Source organism: Lathamus discolor, chromosome 13 (assembly GCF_037157495.1).
Source record: "Lathamus discolor isolate bLatDis1 chromosome 13, bLatDis1.hap1, whole genome shotgun sequence".
NCBI classification, from domain to species: domain Eukaryota; kingdom Metazoa; phylum Chordata; class Aves; order Psittaciformes; family Psittacidae; genus Lathamus; species Lathamus discolor.
In genome coordinates, this window is record NC_088896.1 from 3,515,906 (window position 1) to 3,535,494 (window position 19,589).

The window sequence follows — 19,589 nt, forward strand, 5'->3', positions numbered from 1 at the left end:
TGCCCTGCAGCTGACCCGGGCAGGTGCCCTGAGCTCATATCCCTTGTGACAAGAGCAATGAAGCAGCTGCAAATGCAGCTCTTCACCTTCAGTTGAAATCCGATGTTTTTCCTGGCTTTGCTGAGCGATGTGGTTCCACATTCAGTCGCTCTCTGGAGTCATGGTCAGGGTTTTGGGATGACCCTTCACTGGTTTCAAGTTGGGATGGGGCTGGAAGAAGGATCAGGGTGTCCAGTGCTCAAGGGCTTTCCAGCCATACCAGAAAAGGGAGGCATGGTCAGGAGCAGACCAAGAGCCCTTTATTGTTTCTATAATGGCCAACCAATTTCAGTGACTACATATGATCCCTTTTGGTAACGTTGGTGAAGGGTAGGGAGAGATTGCAGAGCGAATGCTTGTGATAACTCTGTCACTTGGCTATTCCTTGGGTGGGAGAGCCACGGATTTCCTCTGCTTCCAAGATGAGATCAGTAGAGGAAATGCTTTTTGTAAGTCTGGGTAAGGGATGAGGGCCTTATGGAAGTGCTCCTCAGAGGATGGACCCTTGGACTGCAGGTTCATTTGAGGTTCAGCTGAGCAACAGATAAAACCCACGGGCTGGTAGGAGGCTTCTCAGGTTCAGAAAGGGAAATGAAGAGAAATTAGGAAAACCAGTAAGGGAGGCCATGTAGAGGGAAAGCTCCAAAGCTTGGGAATGTAAAACCTGGCTGGAAAAGGAAAATACAGGGATGGCTGGGATAAATTCCCATCTCCACATAGGTGTTAGGAGTAAGTGAAGAGCCCAGAAGAAAACAAAGACAGACATCTTGGCAGACAGGAGCTGAGGGTGAGATTCCAGACTGTCTGAGCTCCGGCTTGCAAAGTAAAGCAGGCATTCCTCAGCCCTGTCAGAGGGACTCAGAACAAAAGAGGGCAGTGAAGCCGTGGGAGTGGGGCAGAGCCCGGCTGGACCGAATCAGCTCAGCACGTTGGATTTCCATGGGGATGTTGCTGTTGCTCTTTGGATGCGAGTGAGGTTATGAGGGTGAGGATGAGGAATGAGTCTTCAGGAAGCAGGAAAACCACAGGAACATTGAAGGCGAGGATGGATCATTTGTATTTCTGAGCGAGCTGGCACTCGAATCCCAAGTACGAGTAGCGAGGATTTTTGAGCAACCTGCTGAAGCTGGAAGGCGTCACAGGGGGGTTCTTTCTGAGAAGGAAGAAACATGGGTCCAGGCAAGCAGATGGGCTGTCAGGCTGACATCAGTGGTGCACTTAGCGCAGCAGCTTTGGAGAGAAGGATTCATCAATTCACAGAGGTAATTGAAAGTAGAAGGAGACATGCCACAGGTTTACCAGCCTTGTATCATGCCAGATTAATCACACATCACCCTGGCAGCAAGGTAACTGACGAACTTGATAAAGAGATTGCAGTCGATCTAGTTCATCTGGACTTTCATAATGCATTTTAGCTGCTGGAGCAGGGAAGAGGGGCTGAGTATGGCTGTTGGAAGGAGCTGGCTGAAAACCCACTGAGACCCAGGGTCCGGCTGCTCCGGCTTCATGAACTATTCATAAATGGGACAAAAGGTGAGAAATGTCAATGGAATGTGCGCAGCATCCAAGGACAGGCAGTGCCCGCAGAGTCAGGGGGAAGGGAAGCTGAGGCGCTCTGGGATGTGGTGGGTACCTGTAAGGACTGGAGTGAGAGGAACGGTGAATGGGATGTGCTGGGAGAGGTATGGGGCTGGGAACACGGAGATCTTGGCTAAGCTGGGAGCCTTGCAGGCAGGGTGGAGGAAGATGTGGCTTCACAAGTCTGTCACTGATGTGACTGCAGTGAAAGCAAACGAAATCTGGTGTCTGCAATGAGAGAGGTCCAGGGGGATGTGTGTGTTGAATGAGAAGCTGGTGAGCCCTGGCTGGGAATGCTGTGCAAAAGCCTCATCTTCCACACGGGAGGAGCAGGCACCCAGCTGGAGTAGGTGTGAAGATGGGGGGGGGACACCAGGGCTGCCTAAAACCTCAGAATTTTGGCCCAGGAAATTAAGACTGGGGAGAAGAGAACCATCTGCGTCCTCCTCCATCAGCTGGAGAGCTGGTTGATGGTCCCTGTTAACTCCCTGCAGGGAAATGAGTGTTTGTGCTGCAGGGCTGTCGTGGTGCTGGGGCTGATCCCTCCTGCTTCTCCCCAGTCACTTAGGGGTGCCTCCAGGACGGGGAAACTGCCCCTTGACCAGTCCCTTGCCTTTCGACCTAATCTACACTGATTACCACGGTCTTCAACAGATGAAGCAGCACATGGGGCTCTCCTTCAAGAAATACAGGTGAGCAAAGCCACTCCCTTCTCTTACTCGATTACATCAATTAGCAAGCAAAGAGTAATGACATTGAAGGATAGTCCCCATGTCCAAAGAGTCAGACATTTAGATTTGTGCCTGGCTCTGCCTTGCTGTACCCCCCGTTATCATGGCTTGAGGCCTTCTGCTCACTCTGCAGCATCACATGGGTAAGATAAAACCTCATTAAAAGAGACTGAATTGGGAAAAGAAATCCCTGCATGTGCCTGCAGTGTGTGTGCTTCCACGTACTGTGCCTGCAGTCTGCAGCCAGGGGTGGCCACACCACAGAGGGAGACATGAGCCTTTTGTGTTTGCAAGAAGCCTCGTCCCTGGCTCCTTCGGCATCAAGACAAATGTCATCATTCCCTGGTACATCACCAGCCAGGAAAATATGCAATTTAATTCACTGCTGATAGTCCTGCTATTTATTATGTTTTCTCCCATCTCTTCCACTATCCTACACAATTTTATTAGAGAGAAAAATGACAAGTGGTGTTATTGCTTTTATTATAAATACATTTGCTCTTGCATTCAGCTTGTTTTGCTCTTCTCTTGCTTGGTGTTTCCCTTCTCTCCTCAGTCTTGTGCTGGTAATGCCTGCCTCAGCATTCCCAGGGTACTGGGAAAAGCATTAACAAGTCTTCAGGAGATGCATCATTCTCCTGACCATCAGCGAGATGAAAGCCCGCAAGGGGAAATTGCTCCTTCCAGGAGGGAGCAGTGGGTTGGGAAGAGCTGCTTGGCATGTTCCTGTACCCTCTGCTCAGGGAGCAGACAAGGGATGAGCTCCTGGAGGACACCACATGTCCCTGGTAGTGGGACTTGGTCAAACCAAGGCCCCTGGGTCCTCTTCTCCCTCCCAGATGCCGTGTCCGGGTCATTGATACCTTTGGGACGGAGCCAGCATACAACCATGAGGAGTACGCCACGCTGCGCGGGTACCGCACCAACTGGGGCTACTGGAACCTGCAGCCCGCCCAGTTCATGACCATGTTCCGTAAGTGGGGCATGGGGGCATGCGGGGAGGTTTCGGGGGCTCACAGGGACCGCAGGGGCAGGTCTCACCTCCATCAGGAGGTGATGCATGGGCAGTGCTGTCCTCCCCAGCTCCACTCCTGCTTCCCCCTGCCTGCCAGCAGTTCCCCCATCTGCTTGGCCATCTATTGGCTATAGGAACGATCCAGGGAGAGAGACCTGGCTTCTTCCTCTGCAATGGATTGCTGGCTCCAGCACAGTCATGGCCAAACACAGGGCACAGCCAGGAGCTTCCAGGTCCTGGGAGGGGAAAGCTTTGTAACCTGGCTTGCAAAGCCTGGTTTTATTTCAGCTGGGGTTCTACAGGTGAGAGGCAGCTCAGTGACTGGTATTTGCCAGTGGCATGAAAAGGAGATGCGTTTGTCTGAAAGGAGCCCAGTGATGCATTGGGTACTGGGTGGCTGAAACGTTGCTTTTTCCTAGATAAAGCCCATTTGGCAACCTTAAGAATGTCTTACTTCTTAAAGAGTCACCCAAATGAGTCCCAAAACCTGTATTTTATGAGCTGCTTGGATGGGGATCCATGCCATTTTTCCCTCAGGCTCCAGCAAGGCTCTGCAGCTGGGCTAATCTCAGCCCCGTGCTGCAGTGGGGCTGCGTTCTCAACCCTGATGAAGTGCTAGAAAACATCTGTCCAGCCGCATGTCTTCTCCCCTTGGTGTCCACAGCTCACACCCCTGACAACTCCTTCATGGGCTTCGTGTCAGAGGAGCTCAACCAGACTGAGAGGCAATTCATCAAGTCCAACAAAGTGAGCAGCATGGCAGTGGTGTACGGGAAGGAGGCCAGCATCTGGAAGGTGGGTGCACCCAGGCAGGATGGGGCAGTCGTAGGCCAAGCTGTGGGGCAGCAGCAGCCTCTGGCTCTAACAGCGAGGTTTTGAGGCTCCGATCTCAACGTGTTTGTGTGAAACATCCTTGTCCCATCCATAGAGGGGAAGCTGAGGCTGCTGCAGTGGTGTGGCATGTCCAGCACCTCCAGACAAACAGGGCAAAAGCTGAGATCCTGTCTCCTTTGCTCTGGGTGATGCTTCCCCCCAGCAGGCTGCTTAGGCTGAGGATTTCACATCGGGGATGTTATGCAGTTGATTACAGTGATTGCTGTTAGGTGATGTCCTGTGCTATGATGGGGATGGTTGGTCTCTGCTTTCAAGTACCCTGTGGAAGGGGGATGTGCTGCCCTCCCATGTCTGTAACAGTGTGGAAAAGGGGTGGGCAATGCATGGGGCAATATCCCTGAAAGAAAACATCCTCCCTGCATCCCTATAGCAGCCAGGGGACATGTGTACTCCCCCCTGTCTTACCCGGAGCTAGCCAGCTGGTTTTCCTTCCAGGGCTTAGAAAAAATGAGGTAATTCTTGCTGTCTCTTGATTTATTTCTGTTTCTTTCCCTTTGTGCACCACCTGGGGCTGCTCCAGTTGCAGGTACTGTACCACACACTGCTGGGCTTTACCTCTGCGCATCCGCTTGTGGGAGAAGAGGTTTTGCTGGACTTGACTTTGCCTTGTTACAGGCTCAGTCCTCCTGAGCTGCTGGATCAATGCAGCCTCCTCTCCATCCCCATCACCTCACAGGGGTGCCTGTGGTGGGCCAGGGTCCAGCCACATTTCCTGTTCGCTGGTGTCTGTGGCTTTTCCATCACCTCCTGTGTCTGAGAGAAAACACTCCAGCATCCAGCTATCTCAGGGTCTCCATAAGGACCTACTAAAACCCACTTCATCTCAGTTTAGGGGAACTGTAGTATCGTATCTTGTCTTTATTTTCTATCATTCCTCCACCCTTTCTTATCCATTTGGGCTTAGTTAGGTTAATTTGGGAAGGTACTAAAGAGACTTAAAGCCTCAGACCTGACGTTTCCCTCCACCCTTATTGCTGCAAACATCCTATTAGCCTGAGTTCACAAACAGCATCAGTTTTGCCCAGACTGAATATTTGGGGTAGTTTCTTACTGGGTAAAGGGGCTGGTTCTTGCTGGTCACTGTATCTCGAGGCCAGGCTGCCTGAATATTGCTTTGTGTGATGAAATAAGTGGGAAGAGGAGCTTCTTATTTTGAGTGATTTTGAGGTCTAGGAAGGAAAGAAACTACCTCCATCTTCTGGAGCTGGGTGCTTCTTTACAAGCACTGGACCAAGCACTGTCTCCAGAGCAGGATCTTTTTGACGTTTGGGAACATCTCATGAAACATCCTTTCCTGCTGTTTCTCATTTCCTGCCCCTCTGAACTTCTTGCCCCTGGCTTGCAACAGGAGCCAAGGTTTTAATAAGCTGGGAAAGGCCATTTTCATCAGATGCTGCCCAGCTCCCATGGGTTAAAGCAGCTCTGGTGCAGTGCTTGGAAGGGAGTCTCCTGTGCCAGCCCATCTTCTGAAGACTTTGTGTTAGGGAACTGCTGTCCAGCTCCAGCAAGACCTTAGAGCAGCTCCAGTGTCTAAAGGGGATACAGGAAACCTGGAGAAGGGCTTTGGACAAGGGCCTGTAAGGATCTATACTACTGACCCCCTTAATGTTCCAGGTAGTGAAGCAGGATTAAACCTGAGTTAGGAAGTCCTGAGGACTTGTTGGAACATCAGCAAGCTTTGGTCTTTGCAAACTTCCCTCTGAGTCCCACGAAACCTTTCGTTCAGTAGCTCCAGAGTGGAATTTGCCCTTGGAGGTGGCAGGGGAGGCAGGGCTGGCGGTGCAGGGTTCAGGGTGCTGGGTCCTGCAGCCATCCAGGCTCACTGGGAGTCTGGGATGATCCAGGATGCGTGTCCAAGGGAAGCAGACGGGAGGAGGTGGGGTTTGCGCTGCTGTGGGTTTGCTTAAAGCATCACAAGTGCTCCAGGACAGGAGTTTGAGAGTTAAATCTCCTTCTCATAACCACGGAGGGGGTCAGGTCCATCTTCTGGTGCAGTTCACACTCTGCCTTCCTCCCCAGGGCAAGGAGAAGTTCCTTTCCATCCTCAACAAGTACATGGAGATCCATGGCACGGTTTATTACGAGACGCAGCGGCCACCCGAGGTCCCGGCGTTCGTGAAGAACCACGGGCTGCTGCCCCAGCACGAGTTCCAGCAGCTGCTGAGGAAGGCCAAGGTGGGCAAGTGTCGTGGTCTGAGCCCAGCCAGTAACTCAGAACCGCACAGCCACTCGCTCGCTCCCCTCTTCTTCCCCTCTGCTCCCAGAGGGATGGGGAGGAGAATGGAAAGAATGTAAACCTCATGGGTTGAGATAAGAACAGTAACTAAGGTGTAACACAAACCACTGCTGCTACCACCAATGGTAATAATGGTAAGGGAAATAACAAGGGGAGAGAATACAACCGCTCACCACCCACCGATCGATACCCAGCCTGACCCGAGCAGTGATCTCGCCCTTATGGGTAACTGCCCCCAGTTTATATAGTGGGCATGACGTGCTGTGGAATGGAATACCCCTTTGGCTAGTTTGGGTCAGGTGTTCTTGCTTTGCTTCCTCCCGGCTTCTCCTCCTCCCTGGCAGAGCATGAGACTCAGAAAGTCCTTGGTCAGACCAAACATTACTGAGCAACAACTACAAACATCGCTGTTATCAGCGCTGTTCTCAGACTAAAGTTGAAAGCACAGCACTGCACCAGCTCCTAAGAAGGAGAAAAAAAGGTTACAGCTGAACCCAGGACAGCAAGGGGCAGTGGGACAGATCCTGTTAGCCAGCGGTAGTGAGGGCTCAGCTGCCTTGAGAAAGAAAACCCAATTAAAGGAGGAGGCAGGCTGGGGAGAGGCTGTTATCTGCGCTCTTCGCAGGCACTATCAGCAGGGCTAATTAGCTGGGAGCAGAGCAGAGCACATCGTTTCAAATGAGGATGTGTCTGATGAGTTTCTCCTTGCACACTGTCTGCAGATGGAGCACAAAGTTCCCTGATTAATTCATTTATTGCTAAGGAGGGGGGAGGTTCCCCCCACCCCAGCTATGGTAAGAATAAATGGGATTCTTGGAACGAGTGTGCAGGTTATGGGCACATCCTGGTCACCTTCAGTTCTGTCCAGGGGAAATGTTGATTCACCAGCCCAAATGGTGTTGGCAAAGCTGTATTTCTCCGTATAGGGCCAGTTATAGCCACTATGGGGAACTTGCAGCTCCTGATCACCCCATTGCCTTGCACAAGTGAGCTGTGGGGCAGGGGGAGTTTTAGCCCATGTAACCTACAGGGTGTAGAACTGCACGGAGCTGTCATAGAGGCAGGGTGAGAGCAGCAGAGGGGGATAATGGCAGGTTACTTTAGGGACTATCCTATGGGTCTGGCCATGTTTGCTCACCGGCACATGGGTTTCTCCTTTGCAGCTCTTCATTGGCTTCGGGTTCCCCTATGAGGGTCCTGCCCCACTGGAGGCGATCGCCAACGGCTGCGTTTTCCTGCAGGCGCGTTTCAACCCCCCGCACAGCTCCCTCAACCACGAGTTCTTCCGTGGGAAGCCGACGTCCAGAGAGGCAAGTCTGGGAGGAGGCGGATGGATGGGCTGCATGGGGCCGGCCCGGCGGGGAGCAGTTCCTAAACTGGGATGTCCAAGGGAGCATGTGAGGCTGGAGCAGCTCTGCTCTGGAGCCAGGCTGAGAGAGCTGGGCTGGGGCAGCCTGGAGATGAGAAGACTCCTGAAGGGGAGACCTGAGAGCAGCTCCAGTGCCTGAAGGGGCTGCAGGAAACCTGGAGAGGGGCTTGGGACAAGGGCCTGTAGGGACAGGCCAAGGGGAATGGCTTGAACCTGCCTGAGGGGAGACTGAGCTGAGCTCTTAGGCAGAAGCTCTGCCCTGTGAGGGTGCTGAGGCGCTGGCACAGGGTGCCCAGAGAAGCTGTGGCTGCCCCATCCCTGGCAGTGCTCAAGGCCAGGTTGGACACAGGGGCTTGGAGCAAGCTGCTCCAGTGGAAGGGGTCCCTGCCTGTGGCAGGGGCTGGAGCTGGATGGGCTTTAAGATCCCTTCAACCCAAACCAAGCTGGGTTTCTATGAGATAATTTTCTTCTCCAAATGCAGAAGTGCAGATACCTGCAGATGGGGTCCCCTCTCCCATCCTCGCATCATCTCCATCTCAGTGCTTAGATGCAAGGGGCCCTGCCTTAGATTTGGGGTTGCAAAGGTGAAGGTGGTGCAGGAGAATTCTGCAGAGCACAGTCAACAAACCCCACCTCCTTCTCTTTCCCCATCAGCCCAGATCCACACACCCCCCATGCCCTGCTTCCAAACCAGGGTGATGCTCCCCTGTTCATCCTTCCGTAAACCCAGGGGACACCAGGACCCCGATGGTGCTGCAGGGGTATGAAATCCCTCCAGGCTTGCCTGTCACTGGGAATTCGATCTAAGTAAAGCAGGAACTCTTTAAAAGTTAAAGGGTTGAGAAAATTGCCTCTTTTATTATTAATAAAGTAGATGCGGATAATGCAGAGCAATGCTCACTCCCACCAAGAAGGGCTTTCCTGGGGGACTGTGTGGCTCAGCCCTGCCACAGCTCAGCTCAGCATCACCCGTCACGGAGAGGGGTGCACTGGGATGTCTTGGACTCCCATGTCTGTCCCATGCACCCCCTAATTTGCTGCTGGTGTTATCCCCCATCCCTGCTGGGTGCTGTAGTTGCATTTCAGCCGGGAGCCAGGAGGGAAGCTGGGGATGAGGGTTGTGAATTGCCCCAGGGTGTTTATACATTGAGGGGAAGGAGGTGATCAACTGCCAGGGAAAAAATGGGAAAGGATAGCAAGCTGGAGAATGGAATACAGAGCGAGCAGTGCTCTCCTCCTCCAGCTGGCAGGTTTTCAGGCTCCTCTTCAACACTTCATGGTGCCCCCGAAACACCTCCTCTGCTCAGCATCCTCTCACTTCCCTTTCCAAGAGCAGATCTGGGCTCTGGCTCTGCAGCAGCGTGGGGCTGAAAAGACAGTTTAGGGGCTGAAACAAGAGGTAGATCGCCCAAAATCACCTGGTGAGAGGGGGGTGACGGTGGGGTACCAGTGTGTGGGGCTGCTTGTGCCACTGGGGTGATGTGGCTTCCAGCCCTGCTTTCTCCCAGTGCCAGGCTTTCCCCAGCCCTTGGTGGTGATGGGTTTTCTCTCTGCCTTGCTTCTGGAGCTGGCAAACCTGGGAGACGTGGTGCCTTCACAGACCTTTGCTGGCTTGGTCTATTTTTGCCACTCCAGACCCACAAATGGCTCAGGTCAAGGTTAAATTGTACCCATATTATGCAGGTCCTCAGGGCTGCGGAGATGATTTCGGTGTTGGGAATGAGCATCCCAACCTAGTGGGAGTTACAGACCATCAGCCTGAGGTTGGGGGGGTGCGGCTGTGTTCAGGGGAAACCTTTTTCCAGCACGTCTCTTTGTGCAGTGGCTTAAACCCAGCGTGTCTGTGCCTGAGCCTGCTGCTCCTCTGCTGCGCTGCCTGTGAGTGGTAGACAGCAGCCATTCTGGCAGGGACTGCAGAAACCAGCTCGTTCTGCTGCGGTTTAGGTGTCCTCCCAACACCCGTATGCTGAAGACTTCATCGGGAAGCCACATGTGTGGACTGTCGACTACAATAACTCTGAAGAGTTTGAAGCTGCTATCAAAACCATCGTGAGGACGCAGGTACGGCTCAGAGGAGGTGGCAGGGCTGGCTTTGAAGGGACGGGTATTGGTTGCTGGTGCCTGATCATCCCTTTTGAGTGTTAACTGCTTGTCCTCCCTTGCCTCCCTTTTGAACACACTTGTGTGTACAAGGCAGAGAATCATCCTCTCATGTAGCCTCAGGGGGACGCATGCTCCCACCTTGCTTTGGTGCTGAGGTTCCTAGGTGTTTTCCCATGGTAGAGCCATGCCTTTGAGGGATCTCCTGGGAATCCTCCAGGCCGATCCAAAGCAAGGGGAAGCTGAGATAAGGGAGATGAGGTTTGGGAGCAGGAGGCTGAGGTTGCTGGAGATGCTTGGCAGTGCTGGGGCCTGGTGTGAAGCAAAGATAAACCCTGAGTGCACTTCCCTGCAATTACCCAGAGAGCTACAGACCTCTGCGCCTACCATTTCCCCATTTCACTGCTCATCATTATCATTAGCTTTGAGCAAATCAATAGGAATAGCTCCAGGAGTTGCCTCTCTGAAGGATGAAGGGATGTAAGGAAGTGGGAAGCAGGGACCCTCCAGGAAGGCAGCACTCCCACTGTGCCTGCCCTGGAAATGCTTCCTCATGAATATTTCCCTCCTGCCCTGTGGCAGGAGCCTTTCAAGTTGTCCAAATTATTAAAGTCAATTTTCCTGGAGGGGAGAAAAGCGCTGATACCCATTTTGCTTGCGATGTGCTTTGCTCGGGATGAGCCTGATGAGGACAGTGATGCACTGGGAAATGGGGCTCCGCGTCGGGCTTCACCGTGCTGGGTGGGATTTTGGGGTGGGCAGGGATGATGCTGGAGATGCCATCCTTGCTTTTCCTGCGTTAGAGGCTGCAGAGGTGTGTGTCTGTGACAGTCCAGGGACTTTATCCAGCTGATGTGGCCATGCCATCTGCCCGGGTCTTGTACCTGATTGTGGCTGATGGCCGCAGTACTTCACCTCAAGCTGAATTTCCCTATGAGTTCACAAAGCCAGAACAAACCCAACTTAGGGAAGCAGTTGTTGTTTGGCACATTCATTCCCATAGCTCGATTAAAATGAAATTGAAAATCATTACCTCCCTGCTGCTGTGCTGCTGGGCCAGCTGTCAGCGCTTGACCCTCCACCATCTGGCCTGAAGAGATGGCCTCAAGGCGATGGGCTCTGTTCAGGAGAGAGAAGGGAATTTTCCCTTCTTCCAGAAAGGAGAAGGAAAAGAGTGAAGCCTGGTGCTGTTCAAATAATTAAGGAATGATTGGAGAGTTCAGGGAGGGAGGGAAAGGGCTCTGCTGGCTCCCGAGCAGCTGTGCTGCGCTGCAGTGTTGATGTGCACCAGGTCATTTAGATGCTTAATGATAACCTCTGGTTAAAAATAGAAGGAGAAAAAAGGATTTTTAGGGGGAGATTTGGTGCTGTGATGGGTGCCAGGCAGGAGGAGCTGGGGGGGGACCCCTGTCTCCAGCACTGGGTGCCCACTCAGAGTGTGCCGCCCATCGCTGCAGGACCAGGGACCCTCATCCCAGGGTCCCTCTGGCAGAGCATCCCAGCTGCTGTATTTACCCTCTGCTGCTGGGAGGTTGAAATTGGCCTCAAATGAGTAAAACCAGATGCTGATGTCCTGTTTGCATTGAAAACATGCAGTTGCTCTGCAGAGCATCTTCTTCCCACTAAGAAACGCACTGGGTTAATCTCACAACTCACCTCTCTGGTTTTGTTTTAAACATATTCTATAAATCCTCCTGAAGCAGAGCAGGGAGTGAATGTGAATAACTTAGAGCTATTTCTTTCTTGTCCCCCTTTTTCCCCCCCTTTTTGTCTTTTAAATAGAAAGGTTTGCTTTATTTGAGATGCTGTCAAGGGAATTGCCCTACCTTAGAGGTTTAAAAGCCTTATCATGGGCTTTGGCTTCAGGGATCCCTTGGTATCTTGTCTTTAAAATGCTGTTTATTACAGCAGAGGAATGGAAAACAAGGGCGTTAGCAGCAGAAAACACAGGGGCTGGGCACTTCTATTCCCAGCCAGGTCCTGGAGCTCAAAGAAGCTGTCTAAGTGACTCCCTTTTATTCCTCCAAAGGCAAAATGGGGTGTTTTGTTATCAGAATATCTAACAAATTTGTGTGTTATTTCTGAATACCACCATCAGTTTAAATTTCTTCAGTCAAAACATTTCATTTCAACGTCACTGGAATGAAACAAGATGGTTTTGTTTCCCATCTGCCTGCCTTTAAAAATACCCTGCCAGTTTATTGAAAGGAAGGCTTGTATCCGAAATGATGCATCTCACCGCCCCAAACAGATTGCCAAACCTGAAACACAGCATTTTTCCCCTTCCGATGGGTGGAAACATTAGAAATTGAAAAACTGACCTGAAGGAGATTCTATTTTCCTGTTGTTGTATGACTGAAAAATCCCTTTTCCCATAGCTTTCATTTTGCATCTTCCAAGCAAAACTCAATGAGACATTTCTGCGGATATGGGATGTTGTGGGAAGCTGTGAGATGTCTCCTTTGCTTTGCCATCGGCTTTTCCTGGCAGCAGCCATGCCGGGTGCTGGGACCCAGGGTGCTGGAAACCCCTCAATGGCTTTGGGAGGTGGTTTCATGACCCTGGCAGTAGTTCTGCTCCTGCCGGGCTGGCAGAGCTTCCTTTGGTGTGTTCCGAGCTGGGCTGGCTGCTGTATTAGTGCAAATGAAGCAGTTGAGATGCAGCCATGTCCTTCACCGACCTAGATTTGTTTGAAAGAAACCTCTTCCTTCTGGACAGAGACCTGAGTCGTGGCTTGGGCATGGCTTGGGTTTGCAATATGGGTTTTCTCCCCCACAAAAAGTTCTTGTGTTCTCGTCCTTTTGGACGTGGCATCTGCTCCAGGTCACCCTGCAAGTGCTGGGGAAGGTTTTTGGCAAGCTGTGCCTCTGCCATTCATCCTGCCTTGGAGCAGATTTGGGTTTCCCCCATGGATCCCATCCCTCACCTATTTATAAGGAAAATTGAAATCGTGGAAGCACCAAACCCCTTCTGCCCCAGAGATCAAATCCTGGCGCAGTCGCATAGGGCCAGGAGACAAATTGTGTCCCCGTGGGAAAGGTGATGCTGGAAGGTTTGTCCCAGTGATGGATTACAGCCATTAACCAGGGGTTAGAAGCATCTAATTCTTGGAGAAGGAGAGAGGCTTTCAGGCAGCACCATTTTCTTGGCCTTCAGCTTTTTCCATTGTCAAAAATAGTCCTCAGACAAGCAATTCAATAGTCCCAATATTCTGATGTAGTGAAGGGAGAAGGCTTCATTATATTAAAGTCAAACATACAAGAATATAATGGGAAATTATACATTTCAGACCATGCTTGAAAGAGTGGCGTATTAAACATCACAGTGAAAATAGCTGGTTAAAATGTTCCCAGCCTGTGGTACGTGCCAGCTGAGAATTGCATTATTTTCCTGCTTATTTGTCTGATGACATTTAGGTTTATTTTTTTTTTTTCCTCTTTCTTTTCCTTTTGAATGAGGGATACTTACTGCTCTCCTCAGCTCTGGGATTTCTGCTGCACGCTCAAAATCCAGGGCTCTCACTGCAGCATCCCCATGAGGCACCAGTAACTCCCTGTTTGGCTGATGGGGAGCACTGGGCTGGAGAGCTCTGGCCCTGTGTCCCCCACTGATGCCCAGGGGAAAGAATGGCAAAGTCCATCTTCACCAACCCCTCTGCTCCCTCCTGCGCATCCCATGCACGGCTCCACTGGGCAGTGGGATGCAGTGGTGCTCACCTCAGATCCTTCTCCTTCTTCCTCGCAGGGCTCTGGGGAGATGCTGAGCTCCCAGCATGGGGAGTGACATTAACGCTGTGGCTGTCAAGAGGAGGCCAAGCCTGTCAGATTTTTAATTAAACAATTATCTTCTTGAAATTGTAATTTTCTATCAGTCCTGGGCACACGAGCTGAATCCCAACGAGTCCGGGAGAAGGAAGCAGTGAGGAGCAAGAGCCTTTGGGGGAGCCCTGGAGGGGAAAGGGGCACATGAGGGTGCTGGGGCTGGAGGCTCAGGAGCTGCAGTGGGTTCTGACCTCAGCCTCCTGACCTGATAGGGCTCCGGGGAGCCTGTGGAGCATCACCTCTGGGTACACATGCAGACACAAGGCGGTTTTCTGCCTCCACCTGCTGTGGATGTGCCGCATCCCACTGGGTACCATGGGGGTGTTTTGGGGTACAGAGGCTGTTTTATGGAATTACATCTGCACCTTGTCTGGTGATAGGGGTCCTGAGAAAAGCCTCCAACGCTGCAGCCACAAAAGCAGTGGTAAGATGAGAATGAGCATTGCTGATGCTGAGCACGGAATTGTTTGACTCCCCCAAATCAGTGCCATGCAGCATCCACCCGCCCAGCTTAGGCTTTGTGTGACTGAGATGAGAGGTTTTGCTTCGTGTAGGGCTCTGCCCCAGTTAACTGAGAGCCCATCAGCAATGCAGAGGCAAGAGCAGTGCCTGTCATTGTGTCAGCCCTGATTAGCGTGCACATCTGTAATTAGACGGAGCAACTGTGATTTCCAGCCTGGCTGAGATCTCAGGTGGGATATTTATGGCAGGGAGATGCTCGGAGGGATCTTCTCATCAGACTGAACCTTTGAGCTTGGGTTTGACGGGTACTTCAAAAAGTGATAGCTATTTTGGAGGTGCAGAGCTCAGAAAATAGAAGCAGCAGTGTTTTCCAGGTGAATTCTCTATGGGTGTTTTTGCCTATAACCCTTTTGCATGAAGCTCTGCAGAGGTTCATGGGGGAAAAGGGGATCCCAGGACCAGCCCCTTCCATGCACCAGCATCCTGCTGCTCACATAACATCTCTCTGGCAAAATAAGGGGCATGGAAAAATCTGTCTTCCCAGGGCAGAAAGTTCCTTTAAAAAGAATTTGTTCTGGAGGGAAGGGATGCATCAGTGATGCAGCCCTCATGGAAATGCTCTTCCAATGGGGAAGTCAGTGCTGACCCCAGGACAATGGCCATGCACCAGCCCTGCTGGAGGATAAGAGCCTGGCTGCCTGCTCCTGCCTGCTCTCCCTGGAACCTGTGCCACTGCGTGCCAGGGACATGCCTGTTTTGGGGCAAGCTGCTGAGCTGCTTTGCAAAGGAAGGGGTTTGCCTTGCACCCAAGGATGACTCCCAGGACAGGGAGATGGGATGTTGAGAAGTGAGCGCAGGCAGAAGTCTCCCAAAGACCAGCAGCGTTTCATAACACGCGCTAAAAATACTCTGTGGTCCAAGTGCTGCTGGCTCTGTATAAATAGCAGTTATCAACGTGGAGGTGCAGTGACAGCAGCATCAACGTGGGCATCACTGTTTGCTCCATCCTGGTGTGCAGCCAGGTGCTGCCTCCCTGCCCCATCCCAGTGGGGAGCTCTGGGGCTGGGAGAGGCCCCATCACAGCCATCAGCACTGGGCAGCAAACCCACGGCAGAGCGGCAATGGGAAAAGAGATTTGTTCCTATTGTTTTTAAGCATCTGAGGTTGTTTTATTTATTGACCTATTTGTGCACAGCCGGTCACAGCCCTGAGCTGGTTTGGTGGGTCACAGCACTGGGGCAGCAAAGCCTGGACCTCCCTCTGAGTAGGCAGAGCCATGGCAGGGGCAGGGGAACAGAGGATGCCAGACCAGACCCAGGGCATGGCTGCAATGCTCTTGCTCTGGATTATCGTTGCATCTTTAGCAGTCCTAACTCCTCCCCTGTATTATTACTCCCCCCACTACCTGCCTGCAGCTGCAGAGTGTTTCTTGGGCTGAGCCAATTCATACTTTAATTGGAAGTGACCTTTTGCATGAAAACCGACTTCTAATTTTACAACTTAGCAAAAATGAAGAAATGCGAGACTAGAACGGAGCAGGGGGACTTCATTCTCATCGATACATGTGCTGAACCCAGGTGAATCCTTCACCTCTTTCCGTAGCACTTTATGGCTTGTGGAGTTTTCCCAGTTCTAGTTTTCTGCGCTGCTTCCTTTGGTGGACAGACACAAGCTGTGGGCTTCAGCGGGTGGGGAGAGCCATTGCACAGGGGGAGGGCAAGATTGTCCCCGCTTCTTGCCTGCACTCTGCTCTTCTCCTTCACAGGTGGACCCTTACCTGCCTTACGAGTACACCTGCGAGGGGATGCTGGAGCGGATCCATGCCTACATTCAGCACCAGGTTGGGAGCATCCCTGTCCTCCCTGGGGAGCCATCACTGACCTCCTATGGGTTCTTCTGGGCAAGTAGAGCCTATCCATTGCAGGTCCCCAGCAAGGGACCCCAGGTCCCAGCCAGTGGCCTAACTGCAGAGCAAACCAAGAGATGGGGAATGAGGGAGGTTTGTTGTGTACCAAGGATGCTGGAGGGTTGCTGGAGGGTCTCTGGGGATGCCAAGGCTGGGTCAAGGCCATTCTGTGGAGAATAAGGGCGCACTGGGAGAAGAAAAGAAGAGGTGGCCAGTGCCTTCATCTCCTACAGCGTGAGATGCTATCTGTACATGCAGGTGACCCCAACCTGAGGAGCAAACTCAGCATCCCCAGTGTCCTCTTGTCCCACCAGCAGCCTCCCTTCCCCATCCCCAACATCTCGCCCTGTCCCTCCAAGCACTGACCCATTGTCTTCTCTCCCACTAGGATTTCTGCACCACCTCATCCTCTGCTCCGCCTCCCAAGGCCAAGAGTCCTGCTATGCAAAGCCCTCCGAGCGTGCTGGCGCTGTCCCCCAACGCCACTCACCTCGTGTGGTCCCCCAGCGCCAGCCGGGACCCCCGCGCCTGGCCGCCGGTGGGCTCGCTGCAGGTGTGGGTGTCGGAGGCGCGGCACTCGTGCACCGAGACGTGCCGGCGGCGCGGGCTGGTCTGTGAGCCCACCTTCTTCAGGTTCCTCAACAAGAAGGACGTGTTTCTCCAGTGAGTTGTGACCCTCCCTGTGTCCTCCCATTGCGGTGCCTTCGTGCCCGAGATGATGTAGGCAGGGCCTGCCTGCAAAGCAGCCCATTATCATAGAATCCCAGACTGGTTTGGGTTGGAAGGGACCTTAAAGCTCCTCCAGCTCCAACCCCTGCCACGGGCAGGGACCCCTTCCACTGGAGCAGCTTGCTCCAAGCCCCTGTGTCCAACCTGGCCTTGAGCACTGCCAGGGATGGGGCAGCCACAGCTTCTCTGGGCACCCTGTGCCAGCGCCTCAGCACCCTCACAGGGAAGAGCTTCTGCCTAAGAGCTCAGCTCAGTCTCCTCTCTGGCAGTTTAAAGCCATTGCTTTCATGTGTTGGCCTTGACCAGCTTCACACTTCAGAAGGCAACGATAGCCTTTCCAGGCACGTTTCCGCATCTTTCTCACCCCGTTCCTCTCCACCTCCCCCATGCTCTCTCCTAGTCTCTCTTTTTTTATGTCTTTCTCTATAAAAGTGCATTTGGAACACAGAGCAGTGAAGTTTTAATGGAGTATAAATCTGCCACCATGCTCTGTGCTGCTCTGAGGGCAATTAAAACGCGAGCATCACCACTGCTGTCAGGCAGGTGCTGTGAGTCCCACTGACATTTTTATATGATAAATTAGATTTCACTCTCTTCCCTCCATTCCCCCTCTGCAGACTTTAAACTGAGCTGCTCAGGGACTCATCAGTTGAGCGGGGTTAGTGGGAGAGCAGTGTCAGTGCTGCTGCTCCATCTGAAGACACAGGCATGGGTGGGATGAGCAGGATGTTCAGATCGACAGTGGCCATTTCTGCTGCTCCTCAGGGTGTTTGCTGATGCCCACCCCATTTTTGCTGGTTAGCAGGGGTGATGTGGGCATCCACTGAACTCGTGTGCCCTTCCAGAGGACATTGGCTGCTGAGGGAGGTGTCCATGGAGAGCATAGACTTGTTGGTCAGTGGGGGATATAGAAGATCTGGGTGGATTTTTGTGTGTGGTTTCCTGAGCTATCCATGGCCAACGCAAGGGTTGGGGTGGTCTCTGGGCTGCAGGGTTGATTTGCAGGGCTCACCCAATCCTGCATGGTATGTTAGGCTGCTGACAAGCATTCGCATCTAGCCATAGTGCTTACGGTTCCTGGTGCAACCAGCAAAGATCTGGCCCAACACTTAGTGAAGGAACCTCTCTGGGAAGGACTGAACAGCACTAAAACCCCTTCAGTGAAACCCAGGCAGCCTCTTCACTGGAACTGACCCAGCTCTGTCCGCGTTCCCAGGCTCAGCATCACCTGCGACAGCACCGAGTACGAGATGAACCATCTTTACCCAGCAGTGGCCGAGAACGTCCACGAGTGCTACCTCCAGAAGGAGCCGCTGCTCTTCAGCTGTGCGGGCTACAACACCAAGTACCGGCGCCTCTGCCCCTGCCGCGACTACCGCAAAGGACAAGTGGCTCTGTGCAGGGACTGCTTGTGACCTGGGGGTTGTGTCTGCGGCACGCAACGTGCAACGAGTGGCTTTTTCTCAAAGCTTCTGCAATAGCCGAGGGAGGTGGGACAGGTCCCTCCCGGCGGGGGTCAGACCCTGGGGTTGTGTCGTCCACCAGTCAACTGTGAATGACCATGTCCTGACCTTTGGTTTCATTTTCTCCTTGAGGAGCATCGTCCAACTGCATCCGAACCCGCCTGGACCTGGTGGTGCTGGGACAGGGTGATGGGGAGGGGGGGGTGGGAGCATCCTTCCCCTCCTCTGGCAATGGGACAAGCCACCAGCAGACTGCAGTTTCAGGGGTTTCATCCTCTTCGAGCATCCGAGGTTGTTTTATTTATTGATTTATGTCTTTTTTAACCCTCCCCCCCTGACAAGTGGTGAATTAAAGGGGAAGCGACACCCAGCCCTTCTGTGGGAGTCCTTGGGCAGAGCTATGTTGGGGGCATAAGGGGTCTGCCAGTGTCCGCTTTGGTTGTGGAGCTGTGGGGGGAGAAAGCCCATATGAGCAGATGGGCTGGATGGACACAGAGGGGTCTGCACCAGCGCTGCCCCCAGGATGAGCCAGTGGGAGATGGTTGGGCCCCAGGAAGAGAAGGATGGGGCTGGAGAGGGCTCTCAGGAAGGATGCTGGTCCCTTGGGCGATGGTGCTGGCTGGGCAGAGGTGCCCAAAGTGAGTCCCCCAGCAGCCCTCAGGCTGCTCTGTGCCCTGCTGGGCTGTGCATGGAGCTGTACAGCATGGAGCTGTACGTCCCTCCAGGGACCGAGGTGCTGGAGGTGGCAGCAGGGGTATGGGGAGCGCTCCGTGTTCGAATGAGTAATGTCCTATCTCAGCATGCCCCAGATGTCGCAGACACAGGAAGAGCTGAGCTCCAAGCAACCATCTTCCATGATGGGCTTCTGTTTCCTTCGCGCCACTCGCCTCACTGCAGGGGGGGTTTCTGCTGCTGGTGTTTCCCCCTTGGCTGGGTTAGTGCTGCCTGGGGGCCCTGGTTTGTAGGGCTGCTCACTGGAGCAAGTGTCAGTGCTCAGGCCTCCTGTTGCTTGGAAGCATTTGATGGTGAGATTCCTGCATCCCACAAAACGCGTGGCTTGAAGGTTACAGGCTGGAAACTCCCTCCTAGAGCATCCCAGCGTGGAACAGATCCCAGCCAGCAGGCGAGCTGGGGTGCAGCCTGTCCTGGCAGTGTCACCACAGGGTCCCAGGCCCTCGTAGGCTTGACCCCCTGGCTCGAGGTGGCTGATGGAGAGCAGTGGCATGGCAGGATAAGTGCATGAGGT

The 19,589-nt window shown here is 53.0% G+C and overlaps 1 protein-coding gene across 1 annotated transcript in view; it reads left to right on the forward strand.

Annotated features, from left to right (window-relative positions):
• Positions 1–18,794, forward strand: part of MGAT5B (alpha-1,6-mannosylglycoprotein 6-beta-N-acetylglucosaminyltransferase B) — a 65,190-nt gene extending 46,396 nt beyond the window's left edge. The window contains exons 9-17 of the mRNA XM_065693478.1: positions 2,178–2,309; positions 3,188–3,321; positions 4,028–4,158; positions 6,277–6,432; positions 7,657–7,803; positions 9,807–9,923; positions 16,011–16,085; positions 16,540–16,814; positions 18,097–18,794. Of these exons, the coding sequence (XP_065549550.1) occupies positions 2,178–2,309; positions 3,188–3,321; positions 4,028–4,158; positions 6,277–6,432; positions 7,657–7,803; positions 9,807–9,923; positions 16,011–16,085; positions 16,540–16,814; positions 18,097–18,295 (1,366 nt within the window). The 3' untranslated portion in view covers positions 18,296–18,794. The remainder of the gene's footprint in view (positions 1–2,177; positions 2,310–3,187; positions 3,322–4,027; positions 4,159–6,276; positions 6,433–7,656; positions 7,804–9,806; positions 9,924–16,010; positions 16,086–16,539; positions 16,815–18,096) is intronic.
• The last annotated feature ends 795 nt before the right edge of the window (positions 18,795–19,589 follow it).